Genomic DNA, 18821 nt, shown 5'->3' on the forward strand with positions numbered 1-18821 from the left:
AGTTTCAGGAAGTCAGGTGACCCACAGGAAGTAGACAGAGTTGCTGACCATTGGTCAATGGTTACTTCCTTTTCAATCCATCCAATAAATCCAAGTCTTTTGCCATTTAACTAAATCTACTATTTCTGACTCACTAGGCCAGGCACCATATTGGGAGATGGCAGCTGAGAGCTCTGGGTCTGCTCAGGTGTCCTTAGACATTTCCTTGAAAGGACGAAATAAATGCTTCCTCTTTGTATCTGAAGATGTCTCTGAGTAGTCAGTTTGGGTAAGGGGGTCTGGCACCTGTTCCATACATAATCCAATTCATAATAACCTGGCTAAATTTCTTTAGGGCTTTGTTCTCTGTCTTCCTTCTACTAATACTTCCAGTTTGAAATTAGCTGCCATTTTTCTCCAGGTGCCAGGCATGAGTTTTTAATTTCTTGAGAGTAGAATTTTAATGTTTATAATAACATATCTATAGTAACAAGCTTTACACAGCTTCCTCATACCAGTCTTATAAAATACACCTTGAAATGAATTCAAAGGATTAATGGTAGTGATGAGGTACTAGGGAACCTCAAAATGATGAGGAACTTGAACCAAATCATGAGGTAACCAAATCATGAACCTAATAATGAAGTATATACCTCAATAGGATTAAGTGAGGTCTAGTGGCAGGATTCGCAGTACAGGGATCACATGGAGCTCCCCTGCAACCCCCTTAGGATTCGGCGCAAGGATACAAAGTTAAATCAGGTCTAGTGGCGGCGAGAGTCCCCTGTAAATGAATTTACAGGCCTGAAAACCTAGATGGGTAAAAGATGTTTATTGCCAGGTTTGGAAGCAAGGTTAAGGTCTGGTTAGTAAAAGGCATTAGATAGAGGAAGATAAACCTGAAAGTGGCAAGGACAGAGAATCTCTGATGCAAGCATCTTGGCTGGCATCTTTCAAATCTCTGAACCAAAGGTGATTATAGCTTTGCTCTTTTTATCTGCTTGAAGAAGTAATGGGCGAAGCTCAGGTTAATTCTTGAAGGCCAGATTTTTGGCGGGCTTTATCCAAGCCAGCTCAGATTCAGTGGCGGGGCTGGGTACAGCCCAAACTAGTTCTGACCAGATCTTGTATCAAAGGGGGCTGAAAACCCAAACCAATTGGGGGCTGGGTACAGCCCAAACTGGATCAGATACAGATCTTTTCCCTTAGGAATATCTTGTCCCAAAGGTAGATCAGACAAGGAATCTTAAAGGGGCTACGCCCACTACAGTAGAACATACCATACTTTTTTAGATACAAAGATGGTGATTTACAAGTGAGGAATAGGGTCAATGTGTTGACTCATTTTTTTTTTTTTCCACCTGGGATAATTTGTTACACAAGTATTTTCTAAGGATAGGAGGAAATTCAACAATCTGTAGAGGTGAAAGAAAGTCAAAAGCATCAATAAGATATTCAAATATTATGTCTATTTTATAGATGAGGCTTAGAAATGTTAAGGAATTTGCTCATGGTCTTAGAAAATAAAGGAACTAGGATTCCAGTCCAGGTTTCTTACGCTGAGTTCAATGTTCAACCAATTCCATAATATCTGCACTTTTATGTTTGTAAGGAATATATTTCCATCTCCTTGTTAACAGGAGCCAGACTTGTGTTAACTGTAATAACATAGAAAAAATACTTTATTTGGAAATCAAACACTTTGCAATTTGGAATGCTCAACTATGTTCCTTCCCCACTCTCACATTCTAGCTTTATCTGAAGTCATTTTGTTGGGGATTTTTCTCCAGGCTTTTGATGAGACAAGGCGCGGATAAAGTAAAAGAATTTACTAAATTAAAAGTAAAAAGTAGAAGTTTATTATAAGTCATCGAGACATCTCAGTGGAGCAGAACTCTCTGAGGGAATTAAGAGTTCTGTCCCGTTCTGCCCACCTGTCCATTCTTCCCACCCTAGTATTTGTGATTTGAGACAATACAAAGCTTTTGGGTTTGAATAGGCTTCAGTAAGGCTATAGAAAGTTTGATTAGTGATATAGAGCTTAAGTGGTGGTACTTAACATTAATTCAGTTCTATTGAAAGTTAAGTAGGGGTACTTAGCTTTAGTTCAGTTCTATAGAAAACTTGGGTAGTGTCTGCAGAACTCTATAGAAAGGTAAATTAGTAGTACTTAACAGAGGTGGGGTTAGCCTGACTTCTGGGTCAGGATTGTGGAAAGTGACTTTGTAGGGTGTCCAGCCTCAGTTTCCCTCCACACTTTTAGTTATAAGCGTCCTGTCAAGGACACTTTTGTAGACTTCTGTGGGAAAAAAGAGAGAGACCTTGTAGTTTCCCTCTTGGATGAGTAGCTAACTCAATTTTAGAACGAGCCTCTATTTCAGTTTAGATTGTGCAAAGTCTTGATGTTTGACTTGACCCTTATTCTCAGGTGTTTTTGTTGTTATTTTGTTTGTTTGATTTTTTTTAAGGAAGATCAAGCATAAAGATGAATTATCCCAGATAAGCACAAATGAAACAAATTGTTGCTTCCCCACTCCCCACTCTCAACCTAGTCTTATTCTATAAACTTTAATGAAAATAAATTGTCTCTTCTTGCAGTCAGTTTTCAGAATAATTATTTTTCTTAGTTTATGCAAAATCTGCTTTCTGTTATCTTCAGGGAGAGACCCCTCTGTATTATATTACTCATAGGTATTCATCTCTGAGAGGTGGGGGAGGTAAGGAGAGAGACTTTGCTTTAGAGTCTTTTGGAGAGCTTTATGTCTTTGAATAAAATTGTTTTTAATCTATTATTGCCAAAATATCTTGATTGTTTTGTTAGGGTGCATTTTTACCTCCTCAAATGTAAAAGGCAATGTTTTACTTTTAGTGATTCCATTGTGGGAACTGATCTCTCTCCCTCAAGATATAGTGATTTTGAGGCTGTGCAATACTTAATGCTCCCTGGCTGTGTGACCCTGGGCAAGTTACTTATTGTCAATTGCCTCAGCAAAAAAAAAAAAAAAAAAAAAAAAGTGATAAGATATAGATTTTCCCTTCTGTTCTTCCTCTTTCTTTTGTATTCTTGCTGAATTCTCTCAAATATTATAATGCAGCAAATAGATTGATATGGACATCTTTAACTTCTAGAAATCTTTGCAGAAGAGAGTAAAAATTTGAGGCTTTTCAGTGTAGAGCAATGCTTTTTAAATTGTGAGTGGCATGGGGTCAAGTAACTCAATGTGAGCATTTTGAAAAAATTTGGCAATAGTAAAAGGTATCAAATATTCTGCCAAAATATAATACTTTGTGTAAAAATAAACAATCACATCCATCTCATTAATATGCAAATTTGTTTTTATCTTTAATAAATGGTAAAATTTTATATATATCAAGGAATTTTTTGATTATACATTATATTCATTAAAAAATATTTTCTTATGAATTATGTTGGAAGAGAAAAATCAGAACAAAAGGGAAAAACCAGTAAAGGAAATAAAACAGAAGAAAAAAGGGGGGGGAAATGTATATGACATATGTTGATTTACATTCAATCTCCATAATTCTCTCTCTGGATGCAAATGGCATTTTCCACTCAAAGTTTATTGGGTTTGCTGTGGATCACTGAACCATTGAGAAGAGCCAGATCTTTCCTAGTAGATTATCACACAGTCTTGTTGTTATGTACAATGTATTCCAGGTTCTGCTTGTAATGCTTAGCATCAATTTGTGTAAATCTTTTCAGGCCTTTCTAAAATAAGCCTGTTTATAATTTTTTTATAAAACAATAATAATCCATTATTTTCATATACCATATCTTATTTTTTAATGATAGCTTTTTATTTTCAAAATACATGCAAAAATAATTTTCAACATTCATCCTTGTAAAACTTTGTCCTCTTTCTGGACGCAGATGGCTCTCTCTATCACAAATCTATTGAAATTGGCCTGAATCATATCATTGTTGAAAAGAGCCTCAACCATCACAATTGATCATCCTATAATCTTGTTGTTGCTATATATAGTGATCTCTTATTCTACTCACTTCATTTAACATCAGTTCATATAAGTGTCCCCAAGCCTTTATGAAATCATCCTGCTGATTATTTATTATGGAACAATAATATTCCATTACATTCATATTTCATAACTTATTCAGTCATTCCCCAATTAATGGGCATTGACTCAGTTTCCAATTTCTTGCCATTATAAAAGGTCTGTGGGCAGCCAGATGATGCAGTGGATAGAGCACCAGTCCTGGAGTCAGGAGAACTGAGTTCAAATCTAGTTTTAGACACGTAACATTTACTACTAATTTGTGTGACCCTGGGCAAGTCACTTAACTCCAATTACCAAAAAACAAACAAAAAAAAAGGGCTGCTACAAACATTTTTTTCCCTTTTTTTAGGATCACTTTGAAATATACACCCAGGAGAGAGACTGCTTGTTCAAACGACATGTAAAGTTTGATAGTCCTTTAGGCATAGTTCCAAATTGTGCTCCAAAATAGAGTGCAACTCCACCAATAATGTATTAGTGCCTCCAGATTTTTTTTACATTCCCTCCAACATTTATCATTATTTTTCTTGTCATGTTAGCCAATCTGAGAGGTGTGTAGTAGTACCCCAGCTGTCTTAATTTGCATTTCTCTAAGCCATAATTATTTAAAGAATTTTTTTCATGATTAGAAAGGGCTTTAATTTCTTCATCTGAAAGTTGTCCACTTGCATCCTTTGATCATTTGTCAATTGGCAAATGGCTTAAATTCTTATAAATTTAAGTCAGTCCTCTATATATTTTAAAAATGAGTCCTTTATCAGAACCCTTGAATGTAAAAAGATAGATTAATTTAGGTAGAATTTTCATTTTTATTATATTAGTTTGGCCTACCCATGAGCACTTGATATTCTTGCAGTTGTTTAACTCTTTTATTTGTGTGAAAAGTGTTTTGTAATTGTGTTTATATAGTTCCTGGTTTTGTCTTGGCAGGTAGATTTTAAAATATTTTATATCATCTACAATTATTTTAAATGGAATTTCTCTTTATATCTCTTACTGCTGGATTTTGTTGGTAACATATCATAAACCATAACTTATTCAGCCAATCCCCAATTGATGGGTATCTATCCATTTTCCAATTTTTTGCCACCACAAAAAGAGCCACTACAAGCATTTTTACACATAGGGGAAGGCATTGTTTTAAAATAAATTTCTTTATGACTTATTATCAGTAAATGTGTGATTTGTATACTTATTTTATATACCTATCTACCTGGCATCACGTAAAATGTTTTGAAGCAAATGGATTGCAAGTGGAAAAAGTTTAAGAAGACCTATGTAGAAAGTCAAAGACTGACAGGGTAAAGACTGCTACAAAATCATGAGAAGAAAAAAAGTAGAAAGATAAAGATGTACATGTGATACAGCTCCTAGGAAAAACCCCAACTGCTATCTGGCCTTAGGAATAATGTAGTCAGTAATGATGTTTTTCTTTCTTTAGGCTATCTTGTCTTTAATTTATAGTGCCAAGATGCAAAATCCAAAAGATTTCCAGATGTCAGATAACAGGTTGTTGGTCAGCAATAATGGGGTTCCTGACACTAATGAGAGACAATAATGAGTTGCTTAAAGTAAAACATACACAGAACAAAATTGATTGCCTTCCACTTGACCTAGTAACATTTCAGGCATAAAAACACACCTCTGGCAGGTTGCCCCAGTGAGCTTTTCTCAGAAAACAGCTTCTTTGCTTCTAGGGAAAGAAAATACAAACAGACATTTGTTCTTATCAGGACAAGTTCTTAAGTATGTGGGTCTCAGGTTCTTAATTTGTAAAATGAGGAGTTTAGATCATATCTTGGAGGGTATCTTCTAGCTTAACATATGGGAAGCATCAACAATGCCTTTGGATTTAATTTTAGTTAGAAAAATAAAGAAAAGAAGCATGGAACTTCCAGAAGTTCAGATTCATGAAATTATTACTCACATATGTGAAAGAAAGTTTTAGTGTATCATTATCAAGAACCCTGAAAGCCATCAGAATATGGCGAGAATCTCAAATACATAAGAAATGAAAACTGAGAGGAGAACCATGATGAATACAAAAACCTGAGGGAATCTCAAAGTTCTGAAGATTAAAGTCTGAATTATACTAGCAACCAGTACTGTTTTAGGTACCACTTTTGAAGGTTATGGCCTTTTTTTCCAGACTCAGCTAATATTCTAGGAATAGAGATAAACATAAATCCTGCACTACTTCAAATATTTTCTGGTTCACCAGTGATATTAATCAATAATCCGTCAGTGGGCATAGTGGTCCATAATTATATTCATTGCTTCTGAAAAGCTCCAGCTTGTGATTAGCTTGAGTTTAGGAATTCTCAGGTACAAGAGAACTAAAACAAAGTAAGTATATCCATACTAAATTCAGGACCAATATGGTAATCCCCAAGAGCAGGGGGCCACCAGGCTGCTCAAATAGGGATAAACAAGCTATGTTGAAAAAGAAGGTCAAATCTTCTGTGCTGATAGGCAGTAAGATCAGACATGTGAATGGATGCTCCATTTTCAGCCTGAGTAAAGAAGGGAAGGCATTCTCCTCAATAGTAATGATGATGATAATGGTGATGGTGGTGGTCATGATGATATGATGTTGATGATTTGATGATTACAAGAAAAATAACAATAGCTCAATGTATCATAGTTTTAGAATTAGAAAGGATGTTAAGGGTATATAATCCAAACTCCTCACCTTAAAGTTTAAAATTAAGACTCAGTGAGGTATAATAATTTTGTCCATGATTACATATTATCAAAAGAGAATTTAAACCAAGGTCTTCCTGATTTCAAGTTCACCACTTTCTCTACCATGTTGAACTTGGCTTGCCTTTTTTACCCATGGACATTAACACAATAGCATGAAAATATTCACTAGGTTAAAGTATCAGGAAAGATTTATGGGCAGATATGGAAAGATGCAGATGATAAGAAGGTATAGTTAGATTGTAATATGCATCAGAGAAGGGAATGTTTCATTGGTGAGATAGCATCTATGAACTCAAAATAAGTCTATATCACTAGCCCTTAAAGAATAACATCAATAAAAAGTATATATTTTTCTACTATTCTTGTGCATACAATATTTAGCTATTAAGTAGAAGTATATTGAGAGTTTATTTGATCTTAAAGTCATTCAAGGATTCCAATAACTTTTGATGAAAACAAGTTAAGGGTATAAAATTACTCATAATAAATCTTAGAATTGATACAAATTAGAATAATGAAAGATATTTGGCAGATGATGTAAATATAAAATTGGTGTCATCAGGCAAAGCCTGAAAGAAATTGCTTGTATCAACACTCAAACAGACTTGTGGCTATTGATTTGTCTTTCATAATGTCTAGGAAGGATCATGATTTTTCAGGAAGGAAATAAATATTTGTATAGCACATATAATGTTCTATGTATTTTGTGCTAAGTAATTTTTACCAATATTTCATTATTTAATCTTCATAATATTCCTCCATCTTAGATACTAATTTTGTCCCCTTTTATGATTGAGGAAACTAAAGCAGCAGAAGGTAAATGATTTAGACAGGATTACATAGCTAATAAGTATCTGAGGCAGTAATGAACTCATCCTTCAGATTCTAGGCCCAGCTTTCTATCTATTGTGCTACTAGATGTCTTAGGAGAAGCAAAAGAAGACAATTCTAAACAATAAGCAACCTAGATGTGCCAATGCCAACTGATCAGATATTGTACCCTCAAAGAGTTAAACTTTCACTTCCAAAGCTATTCTGCTTGATGAATTGTTTCAAAGGGCTCACTATATCAGGACAACTCTAACCATGCTTCCTTTTACTCTCTGGACATCTGCTTAATAGAATCCCTGCTGCTGTTTGTGTATCTTTCACAATATCCTCCCTTCCCCTGTCCAATTTTGTAGTTCTAATTAAATCAATAATACTATTGTTTTTGGAAAGGATGTGTCATTCTATTCCCCTATGCCTCCACTCAAAATTCTTATTACTTTCCAAACTAAAATACCTCTCTCCAGCCACCATTCCCTTTTATTTGTGGTTCTTGATTAGAATGTAAACTTCTTTATAGCAGGGACAATGACAATGATCAGATATGTTCATATTTGATATCAGGTGTGGCTTTACTTTGTATGTATATCCTCGTTTGTAGTATATTAGAAATGTCTGTTAATTTTAAAAATATTTCATTATTAATACCTTAAAGTCTAGATTTATACATTAAATTGTGATCCTAAACCTCTAAAGTATGTAACAAAGGCCATCACCAATACCTGGAAATGAAACTAAGCTTTATTTCAGGGAAGAACTTATTCATCTCAATATCTGAAACCAAGATACTGACACAGGTAGCAAGAATTCTAAGCAAAGTGGATTTTATTTAGTACAACCCAAAGTCAGCCTTACCAACTAAAAGCATTCAGAGAAGAAAGTCATCTTAAGCTCCTCATAGTTTTCAGGGCTTATGTTATGTGTTTTCCCCTTATCAGGCTAATTGTGAGTATTTCTGTATGTTTTTTCCCTCCACCTCCATGCTGAGAAGCTCTTTTACCACCAAAGAGCCAGGCATCCATGTCAAGCAAAACCAAAACTTCTTCCCCTCAAGGTCTACTGAAGCTCCTTTACCAACTGATAGCAGATCTCACCAGACTAAAGCTCGATGTGTTCTCTCTTCACTCCAACTAGTTCCTTTGACATGAGCTCAGTCCAAAATTTCACTTCTTTCTCCTTCAGCTTTTTGGCTGCTTTGAGATTGATGTTAATTTGGAGGTAGTCTTCATTCTGATTATAAACAGGCCAGTTTGGCAGTCCTTCTCCATTAGGGTTTCTGAGAAATAATAATCAATACAGTGAAAATAACTATTGAATAAACAGTTTGAGTTTTAAAAAATGGTGATAGGAAGATATTAAACATAGTAAAGCAAAATCCCCATTAATTCCCTGCATTACCAATCTTACCCATTCTTAGCAAAGTTGGCCCAATATTTCATCACAATTTTGCTAAGTTTCTTTTCTTCCTCTGGTGAGCCCTCTGAAAATGAGAAATGAAGATATTAGAATGTGACTAGAATATTTTAAGAATAAACATGTGAGGTATATACTCAGTTTCTCTCTTATGATCCTTTCATAACCATTTCTATTTTTGACCTCTCCCATGACTCCTGTACAATGTTACATACCTTCTGACATGTCCTCAGGTGGTTCTGTAACCCAGCCCCTCTCTATTTTCTTATCTTTATTTGATAATCCTACCTGAATTTTACCCTCCTTTCCTCTAAAAGTAATTTTAAGAAATAATCAAACTATACTTAATAAGTACGAGTCAATGAGCATATATATTTAGATAGAAGGCATTAACTATAATGTAATTAATTTCTAGTGGAAAAATTTCAGGTATAAGCAATAGAGGGATTTCGGAGAGAATAATGAATAAGATAAATATTATTTAGGATCATAAAATTTTATTTATAGGAACTATCTGGACCCATCTCTTTATTTTATAGACAGGGAAACTAAGGACTAAGTGACTTATTCAAGGTTATACCAAGGTAATAAGTAACAAAACTTAGATTTGACTTCTTACTAGATCTTTTGGCTCCAAATTGAATTCTCTTTTGTTACCCCATTTCTAGTTTGACATCTAAGGCCTAGGAATTTATTGTATTATAATAAATTTTTCATGACATTCTTTCTCTGCAAATTCTCTCATAATCAGAATTGGAATTCAGATGGACTTCAGATGAAGGATACCTAGGTTAACCCATCCTCAACAGGAATCCCTTCTACAACATTCCTAACAAATGATCAGTCAGACTTTGTTTTGTTGTTGTAGTTGTTCAGTCATTACAGCTGTGTCTGACTCTTGGTGTTTCCATTTGGAGTTTTCTTGGCAAAGATACCAGTGTGGCTTGCCAATTCTTTATCCAGATCATATTGCAGATAAGGAAATCAACACAAATAGGGTCAAATGACTTGTCCAGAATCACAACAGCTAGTGTTTGGAGCCATATTTTAATTCAGGTCTTCCTGATTCTTCTTTACTGCACCATGCAGTTGATCTTAGCCTTTCTTTAAAGATCTCTAATGATTAAATAATGATGATCTCAATAAATAGAAAGAGGACACTTTGGGACATATCTAATCATTAAGGAATCTTTCTTACATCAAGTTGAAGACCATCTCTCTACAACTTCCAGGCACTGCTTCTAGGTCTACCCAAGTAGAATAAGCTTAATTTCTCTTCAAATACTTGAAAAAGATGTCATATACTATAGTTTTCTCCTGTTCAGGTTATCTACTTATTTCCTTTAACCAGTTGTCATATGATAAATTCTAAAGACTCCTCTATCTTCCTGGTTTTTCTTCCCTGGTTGCTCTCCAGCTTATCTATCTATCTATCTATCTATCTATCTATCTATCTATCTATCTATCTATCTATACTTCCATTAATTTAGCCTCAATTGCCATTTGCTCCTTGTGGCAAAAATAAACCCTTGTTCCGTGAAGATTCATAAGGTTTAAGATAGATTGTCTGGTGAGATGAGCCTGGGGGTAGGGTGGGAAGGGAGGCAAAAGACCTTCCTTCTAGTTCATGTTCTGTCATTCAACTTAGGAAATGCATTAGTTCTCTCAGAACCTGTTTCCTTATCTGGATGGAATAACATTCCTAGGTAATAAATTCTAATCACTCTCTATCACCTCTAAGATTAATATAAAAATTATTTGGCATTTAAAGGCATTGCTAGCATAATCCATGCCTACCTTTCTAGGCTACTTTATATCTAAATTTCTATCCACCCATCCCTGCTTCTCTATTATTCAGTGACACTCTTCTCCTTACTATTCCTTGTACAAGATCTTTCATCTCCTGACATTGTATTTTCATTGATTATCTCTCCCATTCGTGGAATCCCCATCCTCCTAATAACTACCTTGACTTTACTGGCTTTCTTCAAGTCTCAACTAAAATTCCACCTTCTGAAGGATGACTTTCCTGGCACTACTTGGTCTTAGAGTCTTCCCTTAGAGATGATTATCTCTTTGCTTATCTATATATCTGTCTGTCTATCTAGTTTGTACATAATTATTTACATATTGTTTTCTCAATTAGACCATGAATTCCTTGAGAATAGAAACTATCTCTTATCTTACTTTGCATACTCCTTTCTTCAAATATTCCATGGTGCTTAACACATTACCTGGCACATAATAAGTATTTAACAAATGCTTTTTGACTTGGAATGATTTTCTGCTTCATAGGAGATGTTGTGAACATCAAATGAGATAACTGATGAATTGAAGGGGTAAGTAAATGTTAAAATTAAATATTTTGCCAATAACTAGCAAGTGATATTTTGATAAGAATTATGAACTACCTTTCAAAAATGGAGCCCCTAAGACAGAGGGAATTTCATCCCCATGATCTGCCTTCACTTCCTCTGGTTTCAGGTTGGTTGAGAAGCTTGGTCGATGTTGAAACTCATACATGTATGTGGGTGCACCTGATGCTGAAAGAAAGAAGAAGAAACAATCAGCATATCAAGTTTTCTACCCCAGATGCACTTATTTAAAAGGGATTCTCTAGGGGCATTTTGGGAAATATTAAAGAATTTCGTGCTGAGTTCTTGTTGGTTTAATTAATAAGTTCTGGATATATAAGAGCTGACAGAAAAATACAGAGTGATGGATGACATTGCTAGACATGTATTTTTTCTAATGTTGAAGATTATCTTCACTGGTAATTTAGTAAGAGATCTGTCATACTGATCATCATATCTTAACTATCTAGGATCTTAACTGGTCAGCTAGTCCAAACTTCTCTCATCTGCATCAGAAAGTTACTTATTCTTAGGCACATGATAACATTATTGTACCCCCAAATAAATTAAAAATACAAGAAGTTCATAGTTCATAAAGATACAAGAAGTTCAAAGAAATCTCAGAAGTTTTCTAAGAATGCCAGCCCATACCTGAAAAAGGGTCCCACAACAGCCTGAGCAAAAAGTGTGCAAAATTTATCTGCTTGAAGACTTTCTGTGTCAGGGAAGTCATGACTTTTCATGTTAGCCCATTCATTTCATTTTTGATAACTCTCATTGATAAATTGTTTTTATTTACATTAAACCTAACTTTGTCTTTTTGTAACTAATCCTAAAAAATGCCTAATTCTTCTTTCCCCTCCACAAAAACATATCTCTTTATATTCCTGGAGAGTGTTATCATGTCCTTTCTGAACCTTATCTTCCTTAGAACAAAATCATTAATTCCTTTAACTGATTTTCATATAGTTCAGTTTTGATTTTTTTCACAATATTCATTGTCATCTCCAGAACATTCTCCAGTTTAGCAATGTTCTTCCTAACCATGGCATCAGAAATGAACATAATACTTCACCTATGGTAAGACATAGGCTGAGTACAATAGAACTACAAAGTTATGTTATCTTAACTGGTCATTTCATTAAGACATTCTTTTTCTAGATTCTATTGGTTCACCATACCAACATTTTCATCTCTCATCATGCCTTCCACTCTCTCATTTGAAGACCTGGACTCTTGCTTCACTGAAAAATAACTGAAAATATTTGTCAAGAGTTCTTCCTTTCTCTTTTTCTTCTTAAGTCTCATACAGTTTGAATATCTTCTTCAACTGCTCCCTCACTCTGATCTCAGGTAAAGAAGTGGCTTTTCTTGACAAGGAAAATTCCTTTACATATACTCCTGATTCTATCCCCTTCCAATTTCTCCAGCAAATTGTCCCACTTACTTTTATCCCTCCTCTCATCTTTCAACATGCTCATGTCTCTTCTATCATTAAAAAAATAAAATCTTACATGATCTGATCATTCCCAGTAACTATAATACTATATCTATTTACTCCTTTATGCCTAAGATCGTTGAGAAAGAAGACTACAAAGGCAGCTAAGTGATGCAGTGGATAAAGCTCCAGCCCCAAAGTCAGGAGGACCCGAGTTCAAATCTGGCCTCAGACACTTAATACTTCCTAATTGTATGACTCTGGGCAAGTCACTTAACCCCAATTACTTCAGCCAAAAAAAAAAAAAAAAAGAAGAAGAAGAAGAAGAAGACTACAATGAATATTTTCATTTCCCTTCCTTTCATTCTCTTCTAAAACTTGTAGAGTCTGACTACCAACTTTATAATTCAACTGATGTTGCCCTTTTCAAAATACAACTAAGAATCAACTATTCAGCAAAACTAAAGATAATCTTTCAAGGGAATAGCTGGATATTTAATGAAATAAGAAACTTTCAAGCTTTTCTGATGAAAAGAGAAGAGGTGACATTTATAGTCATATGGAAAAATGCTCCAAATCTCTATTGCATAAAATAATGCAAATTGAGACAACTCTGAGGTACTACCTCACACCTATTAGATTGGCTAATATGACAGAAAATGGAAATGATAAATATTGGAGAACACATGTGAAAATTGGAACTAATGAACTGTTAGTGGAGTTTTGTGAACTGATCCAATCATTCTGGAGAGCAATCTGAAACTATGACCATAAGGCAACCAAAAAGGCATATCCAGCAATTCCATACTAGCTATGTATCCCAAAAAGATCATAAAAATGGGAAAGGACCCCCATGTACAATATTTATAACAGCTCTTTTTGTGGTGACAATAAATAGACAGAGTGGATGCCCATGAATTGGAGAATACTACAAATTGTAGTAGATGAATGCAATAGAATATTATGATGCTATGATAAATGATGAACAGATAGATTTTAGAAAAACCTGGAAAGATTTATATGAAATGAAGCTGATCAAAGTGAACAGAACCAATAATCAAGGCCTACAGCAATCTAGTATTTGATAAATCCCCAAATTCCAGTTTCTGGAATAAGAACTCACTATTTGACAAAAGAAAATAGAAACTTGGTATAGTCTTACATCTCACACCCCAAACCAAAATAAAGTCAAAATAGATACATAATTTGTGCATAAAAGATGATAACATAAAAGAATTAGGTGAACAAGGGATAATTTACCTATTAGATCTTTGGAGAAGGAAAGAATTTATGACCAAAGAAGAAGTAGAGAACATTATTAAAGATAAAATGGACAACTTTAATTATATTAAATTAAAATATTTTTTGCACAAGCAAAATGAATAGAAACAAGATTAAAAGGGAAATACAAAGCTGGGAAAAATCTTTACAACCAGAATTTCTAATAAAGATCTCATTTTTAAAATATATAAAGAATGTGTCAAATTTATAAACTACAAGTCATTCCCAAATTGGCAAATGGTCAAAGGATATGAACAGATAATTTTCAGATGATGAAATTAAACTCATTTACAATTATATGAAAAAATGCTCTAGATCACTATAAATTAGAGAAATGCAAAGAAAAAACAACTCTGAGGTACCACCTTGCACCTTTAAGACTGGCTAAGATGACAAAAAAAGATGATGGTGAGTGCATATGGGAAAATTGAGACACTAATGCATTGTTGATAGTGTTGTGAAATAATCCAACCATTCTGGAGAGCAGTCTGGAACTATGCTCAAAGAGCTATTAAACTGTGTATAACTTTGACCCAGCAGTGCCTATATACTAAGGAAGTCATAAAGGAGGGGAAAGGACCCACTTGGGCAAAAATGTTTGTAGCAACTCTTTTTGTGGTAGTAAAGAATTACAAAATGGGTAGATGCCCATTAATTGGAGAATAGCTGAACAAGTTGTGGTTTATGAAGGTGATGGAATATTATTGTTCTATAAAAATGATGAACAGGCTGATTTTAGGAAGACTTGGGAAAATTTACATGAAGTGAGTGAAATAAGCAGAACCAGGGATATATTGTAAACAATGATAGCAAGAATGTGCAATGATCAAATATGAAAGACTTGGCTCTCCCCAGTGGTTCAGTGATCCAAAGCAACCCCAATAGTCTTTAGATAGAAAATGCCATCTGCATTCAGAAAAAGAAATAAGGAAACTGAATATAAATAAATATTGCTATGCTAACTTCTTTTTCTTATTTTTTATCTCTCCCATGGTTTTTCTCTTTTGCTTTGATTTTTGTCTCCCAACATGATTTATAAAGCAATGTGTGTTAAAATTTTTTAAAAAATGAAAAAAAAAGTGAACTGAAACAGGAGAACATTGTACAAAGTAATAGCAACTCTTTGTAACCATCCACTATGATAGAATAAGCTCTTCTCAGCAATGCAGTGACCCAAGGCAATTCTAAAAGACTCATTATGGAAAAATGCTATCCATATCACCTTTTCTTTTACTTTTTAAATTCTTTTTATTTTGTTTTAAAATTGTTCTTTTGATGTCTCATGGATTCTTCTGTTTCCTTAATTCTGCTATACAAGGAATGATTCTCTTCAGTGAGATTTTGTACCATTTTTTCTATTTGTACAATTCCCTTTTTTATGATTTTTTTTGGATATAGACCCAGAAGAGACACTGCTGGATCAAAAGTTATGCATAGTTTGATAGCCATTTGGGAATATTTCCAAATTGCTCTCTAGTTCACAACTTTGCCAATAATTAATTAATGTCCCAGTTTTTCCACATTCCCTCCAAAATTTATCATTACATTTTCCTGTCATTTTAGTCAATCTGGTAAGTAGATAGTGGTACCTCAGAGATGTCTTAATTTGTAGTTCTCTAATTAATAGTGATTTAGAACATTTTTTTTCATGATTAGAAAAGGTTTTAGTTTCTTTGTCTGAAAAGTGTTTATATCCTTTGACAATTTATCACTTAGAGAATGACTAATAGTCTTGTAAATTTGAGTAAGTTCTCTATATATTTTAGAAATGAAGCCTATATCAGAACCATTAGATGTTAAAAAAAAAATCCCAGTTTTCTGCTGCCCTTCTAATATTGGCTGCATTGGTTTTGTTTGTACAAAACCCTTTTAGTCTAATATAATAAAAATTATCCATTTTGCATTTCTTTAGGTTCTTTAGTTCTTCTTTGGCCATAAATTCCTTTCTTCTTCACAGATCTGAGAGGTAGACTATCCCTTGTTCTCTCCTTTGCTTATAGTATCACTTTTTATGTCTAAATCATGAGCTATTTTGATCTTATATTGCTATAGTGTGTTATGTACTGGCCAATGCTTAGCTTCTGCATACTATTTTCCATTTTTTCCCAGAAGCAGGAATCTTTGGGTTTATCAAACACTAAATTATTATAGTCATTGACTATTGTGCTTTGTGAACCTAACCTATAACACTGATCCACTCTTCTATTTCTTAGCCAGTACCAAATGTTTTGATGATCACTATTTTAAAATATAACTTTAGGTTTGGTATAGATAACTTACCTCCATTTGAATTTATATTAAAACTCAAATTTTTTTGATCTTTTATTCATTGAGATGAATTTAATCATTATTTTTCTAACTCTGTAAAGTAATTTCTTGGCAATTTGATTGGCATGGCACTGAATAAATATATTAATTTAAATAGAATTGTCATTTTATTATATTAGCCAATCTTACTCATGCCAATTGTCTAGATCTAATTTTATTTCTGTGAAAAGTGTTCTGTAATTGTGTTCATAGAGTTCCTGGCTTAGTTTTGGCAGGAAGACTCCCAAATATCTTATATTATCTACAGTTATTTTAACTGGAATTTCTCTTTGTATCTTTTGCTGCTGGATTTTGTTAGTAACATATAGAAATGCTAATGATTTATATGGATCTATTTTATAAACTGCAACTTTGCTAAAGTTGTTAATTTTTTCTACTAGTTTTTTAGTTGATTCTCGGGATTCTCTAAGTATATTATTATATCATCTGGAAAGAGTGATAGTTTTGTTTCCTCAATATCTACTTTAATTCCTTTAATTTTTTTCTTCTCATTGTTAAAGCTAACATTTCTAATACAATATTGGACAGTAATGAGGATATTGGACAACCTTGTTTCACCCCTGATCTTACTAGGAATGTTTCTAGTTTATCCCCATTACATATGATACTTGCTTATGGTTTTAGAGAGATACTACTTATCATTATAAGGAAAATTCCATTTATTCCTATACTCTCTAGTGTTTATAATAGGAATGGGTGTTGGATTTAGTCAAATGCCTTTTCTGCATCTATTGAGGTAATCATATGATTTTTGTTAACTTAATTATTGATATGGCCAATTATGATAATGGTTTTCCAAATATTGAACCAGCCCTGCATTCTTGGTACAAATTCTATTTGGTTATGTTGTATCATCCTGGTGATGACTTGCTGTAATCTCTTTGTTAATATTTTATTTAAGATTTTTGCATCAATATTCATTAGGGAAATTGGTCTTCAACTTTCTTTGTCAGTTTTGACTCTACTTGGTTTAGGTATCAGCACCATATCTGTGTCATAAAAGGAATTTGGTAGGACTCCTTTTTTCCCCATTTTTTCAAATAGTTTTTATAGTATTGGAATTAGTTGTTCTTTAAATGTTTGGTAGAATTAAATTGTAAATTCATCTGGCCCTGGAGATGTTTCAAGTTTCAAGTTTTCTCATACTGCTGTTTCCAGAGCTAGTTCTGAAATTTTAGAAATTTTTGATGTTTCCAAGATGGTGTGAATCAGGAAGAGGTGTGGTAACTTCATTATTGGTCTGTACCATAGTTCTTTCTCAAAAAGTGCTTCTGATCCTCTCTTCAAGGACCCTCCTTTCTTTGTAGCATAAATAATACTATTTGGCAAGTAGTATCCTGATCCCTTGGGGACAGAAATGATTCCAACTAAAGTCTGTCCACCAAAAATACTCCTCCCTGCTCTTGAACTTTGACTCAGATGTAAGTATATGCAAGTGAATATATATGGACTTGCCAAACAACATCTGATCCTGCATCAAGTGTCAGCACAATGTAATCTCTTTCTTACCATTTTCCAGATTCCCTTATCATCTCTGGCTTAGGAACTTTTAGGGCTGCTGCTGCTTCTGTCTCTACCACCTAGTCTGAAAACTAGAATTTCATCCTTCTCCAGACTAGCCTCCTCTCCCATTGTCATAAATCTTTTTCTCAAAAATTTTTTCATTCTTGCTTTTCTTTGGATTCTGCCAATTTAGAATTCAAATTTAAAATTGTTTGGAGGGTAATGTTGAGAGAGCTTTGCTGAATGCTTTTCTGTTTTGCCATCTTGGTTCTCTGGCCCCAGAAGTGCTAAACCATTTTTTTTTACTAAAAATGCAGTCTCCTACTTATTTTGTTTCTGTGTAGGATTTATGCTACTATATTCTTGCTCAGTTGTTGGGATGAATAAGGTTATCACTTGCACTTCTTCAGGAACTTACCCATATAAAGTCTAGCCAACCTCACAGAAGGAATTCCAAATATCAAGTCTCCCATCAAGTTTAAAAACAGGTCCTTCTTTTTTATAGGATCATTTGTCCTTCCAAGATATTCCTTGGTTAAAATAGGAGTAAGATCTTTGGGGATTTTCTGAAATGACAAATAAAGAAACAGAGAAGTGCTACAACTAACTTTTTTTTTTTTTTTACAAAAACTCATTATGTCATAATCAATCTGTTTTATAAAGTTGATATCTTATACAACATAATTTAGCCCATGCCCATTTATAACACTATCTCTGAGTTAAATGTCCTTTAAATATTGTTTCACCTAATATTATGTTTCACTAGAAACATTTACAAATTTTAATCTCTGTGTCAAGCATGTTAGAAGATAGAGAGGTGAATAAGATAGGATTTATGTCCTCAAAGAGATTACATGTAATATGACAAGTATGTCAGAGAAATAAGAACAATGTGATATGGGGTTCATTCAGAGAAGAGTTAGAGTGCTTCCATCTTAGCAGGAGAAAACAAC

The 18821-nt window shown here is 33.8% G+C and overlaps 1 protein-coding gene across 1 annotated transcript in view; it reads right to left on the minus strand.

Annotated features, from left to right (window-relative positions):
• Positions 1 to 8358: 8358 nt before the first annotated feature.
• LOC141557581 (liver carboxylesterase 1-like) overlaps positions 8359 to 18821 on the minus strand; it is a 55656-nt gene continuing 45193 nt past the window's right edge. Inside the window, exons 11-14 of the mRNA XM_074293446.1 lie at positions 18287 to 18434; positions 11376 to 11507; positions 8959 to 9031; positions 8359 to 8827 (exon numbers count right to left, since the gene is read on the minus strand). Of these exons, the coding sequence (XP_074149547.1) occupies positions 8650 to 8827; positions 8959 to 9031; positions 11376 to 11507; positions 18287 to 18434 (531 nt within the window). The 3' untranslated portion in view covers positions 8359 to 8649. The remainder of the gene's footprint in view (positions 8828 to 8958; positions 9032 to 11375; positions 11508 to 18286; positions 18435 to 18821) is intronic.

The sequence above is a fragment of the Sminthopsis crassicaudata genome, chromosome 2 (genome assembly GCF_048593235.1).
Source record: "Sminthopsis crassicaudata isolate SCR6 chromosome 2, ASM4859323v1, whole genome shotgun sequence".
NCBI classification, from domain to species: Eukaryota; Metazoa; Chordata; class Mammalia; order Dasyuromorphia; family Dasyuridae; genus Sminthopsis; species Sminthopsis crassicaudata.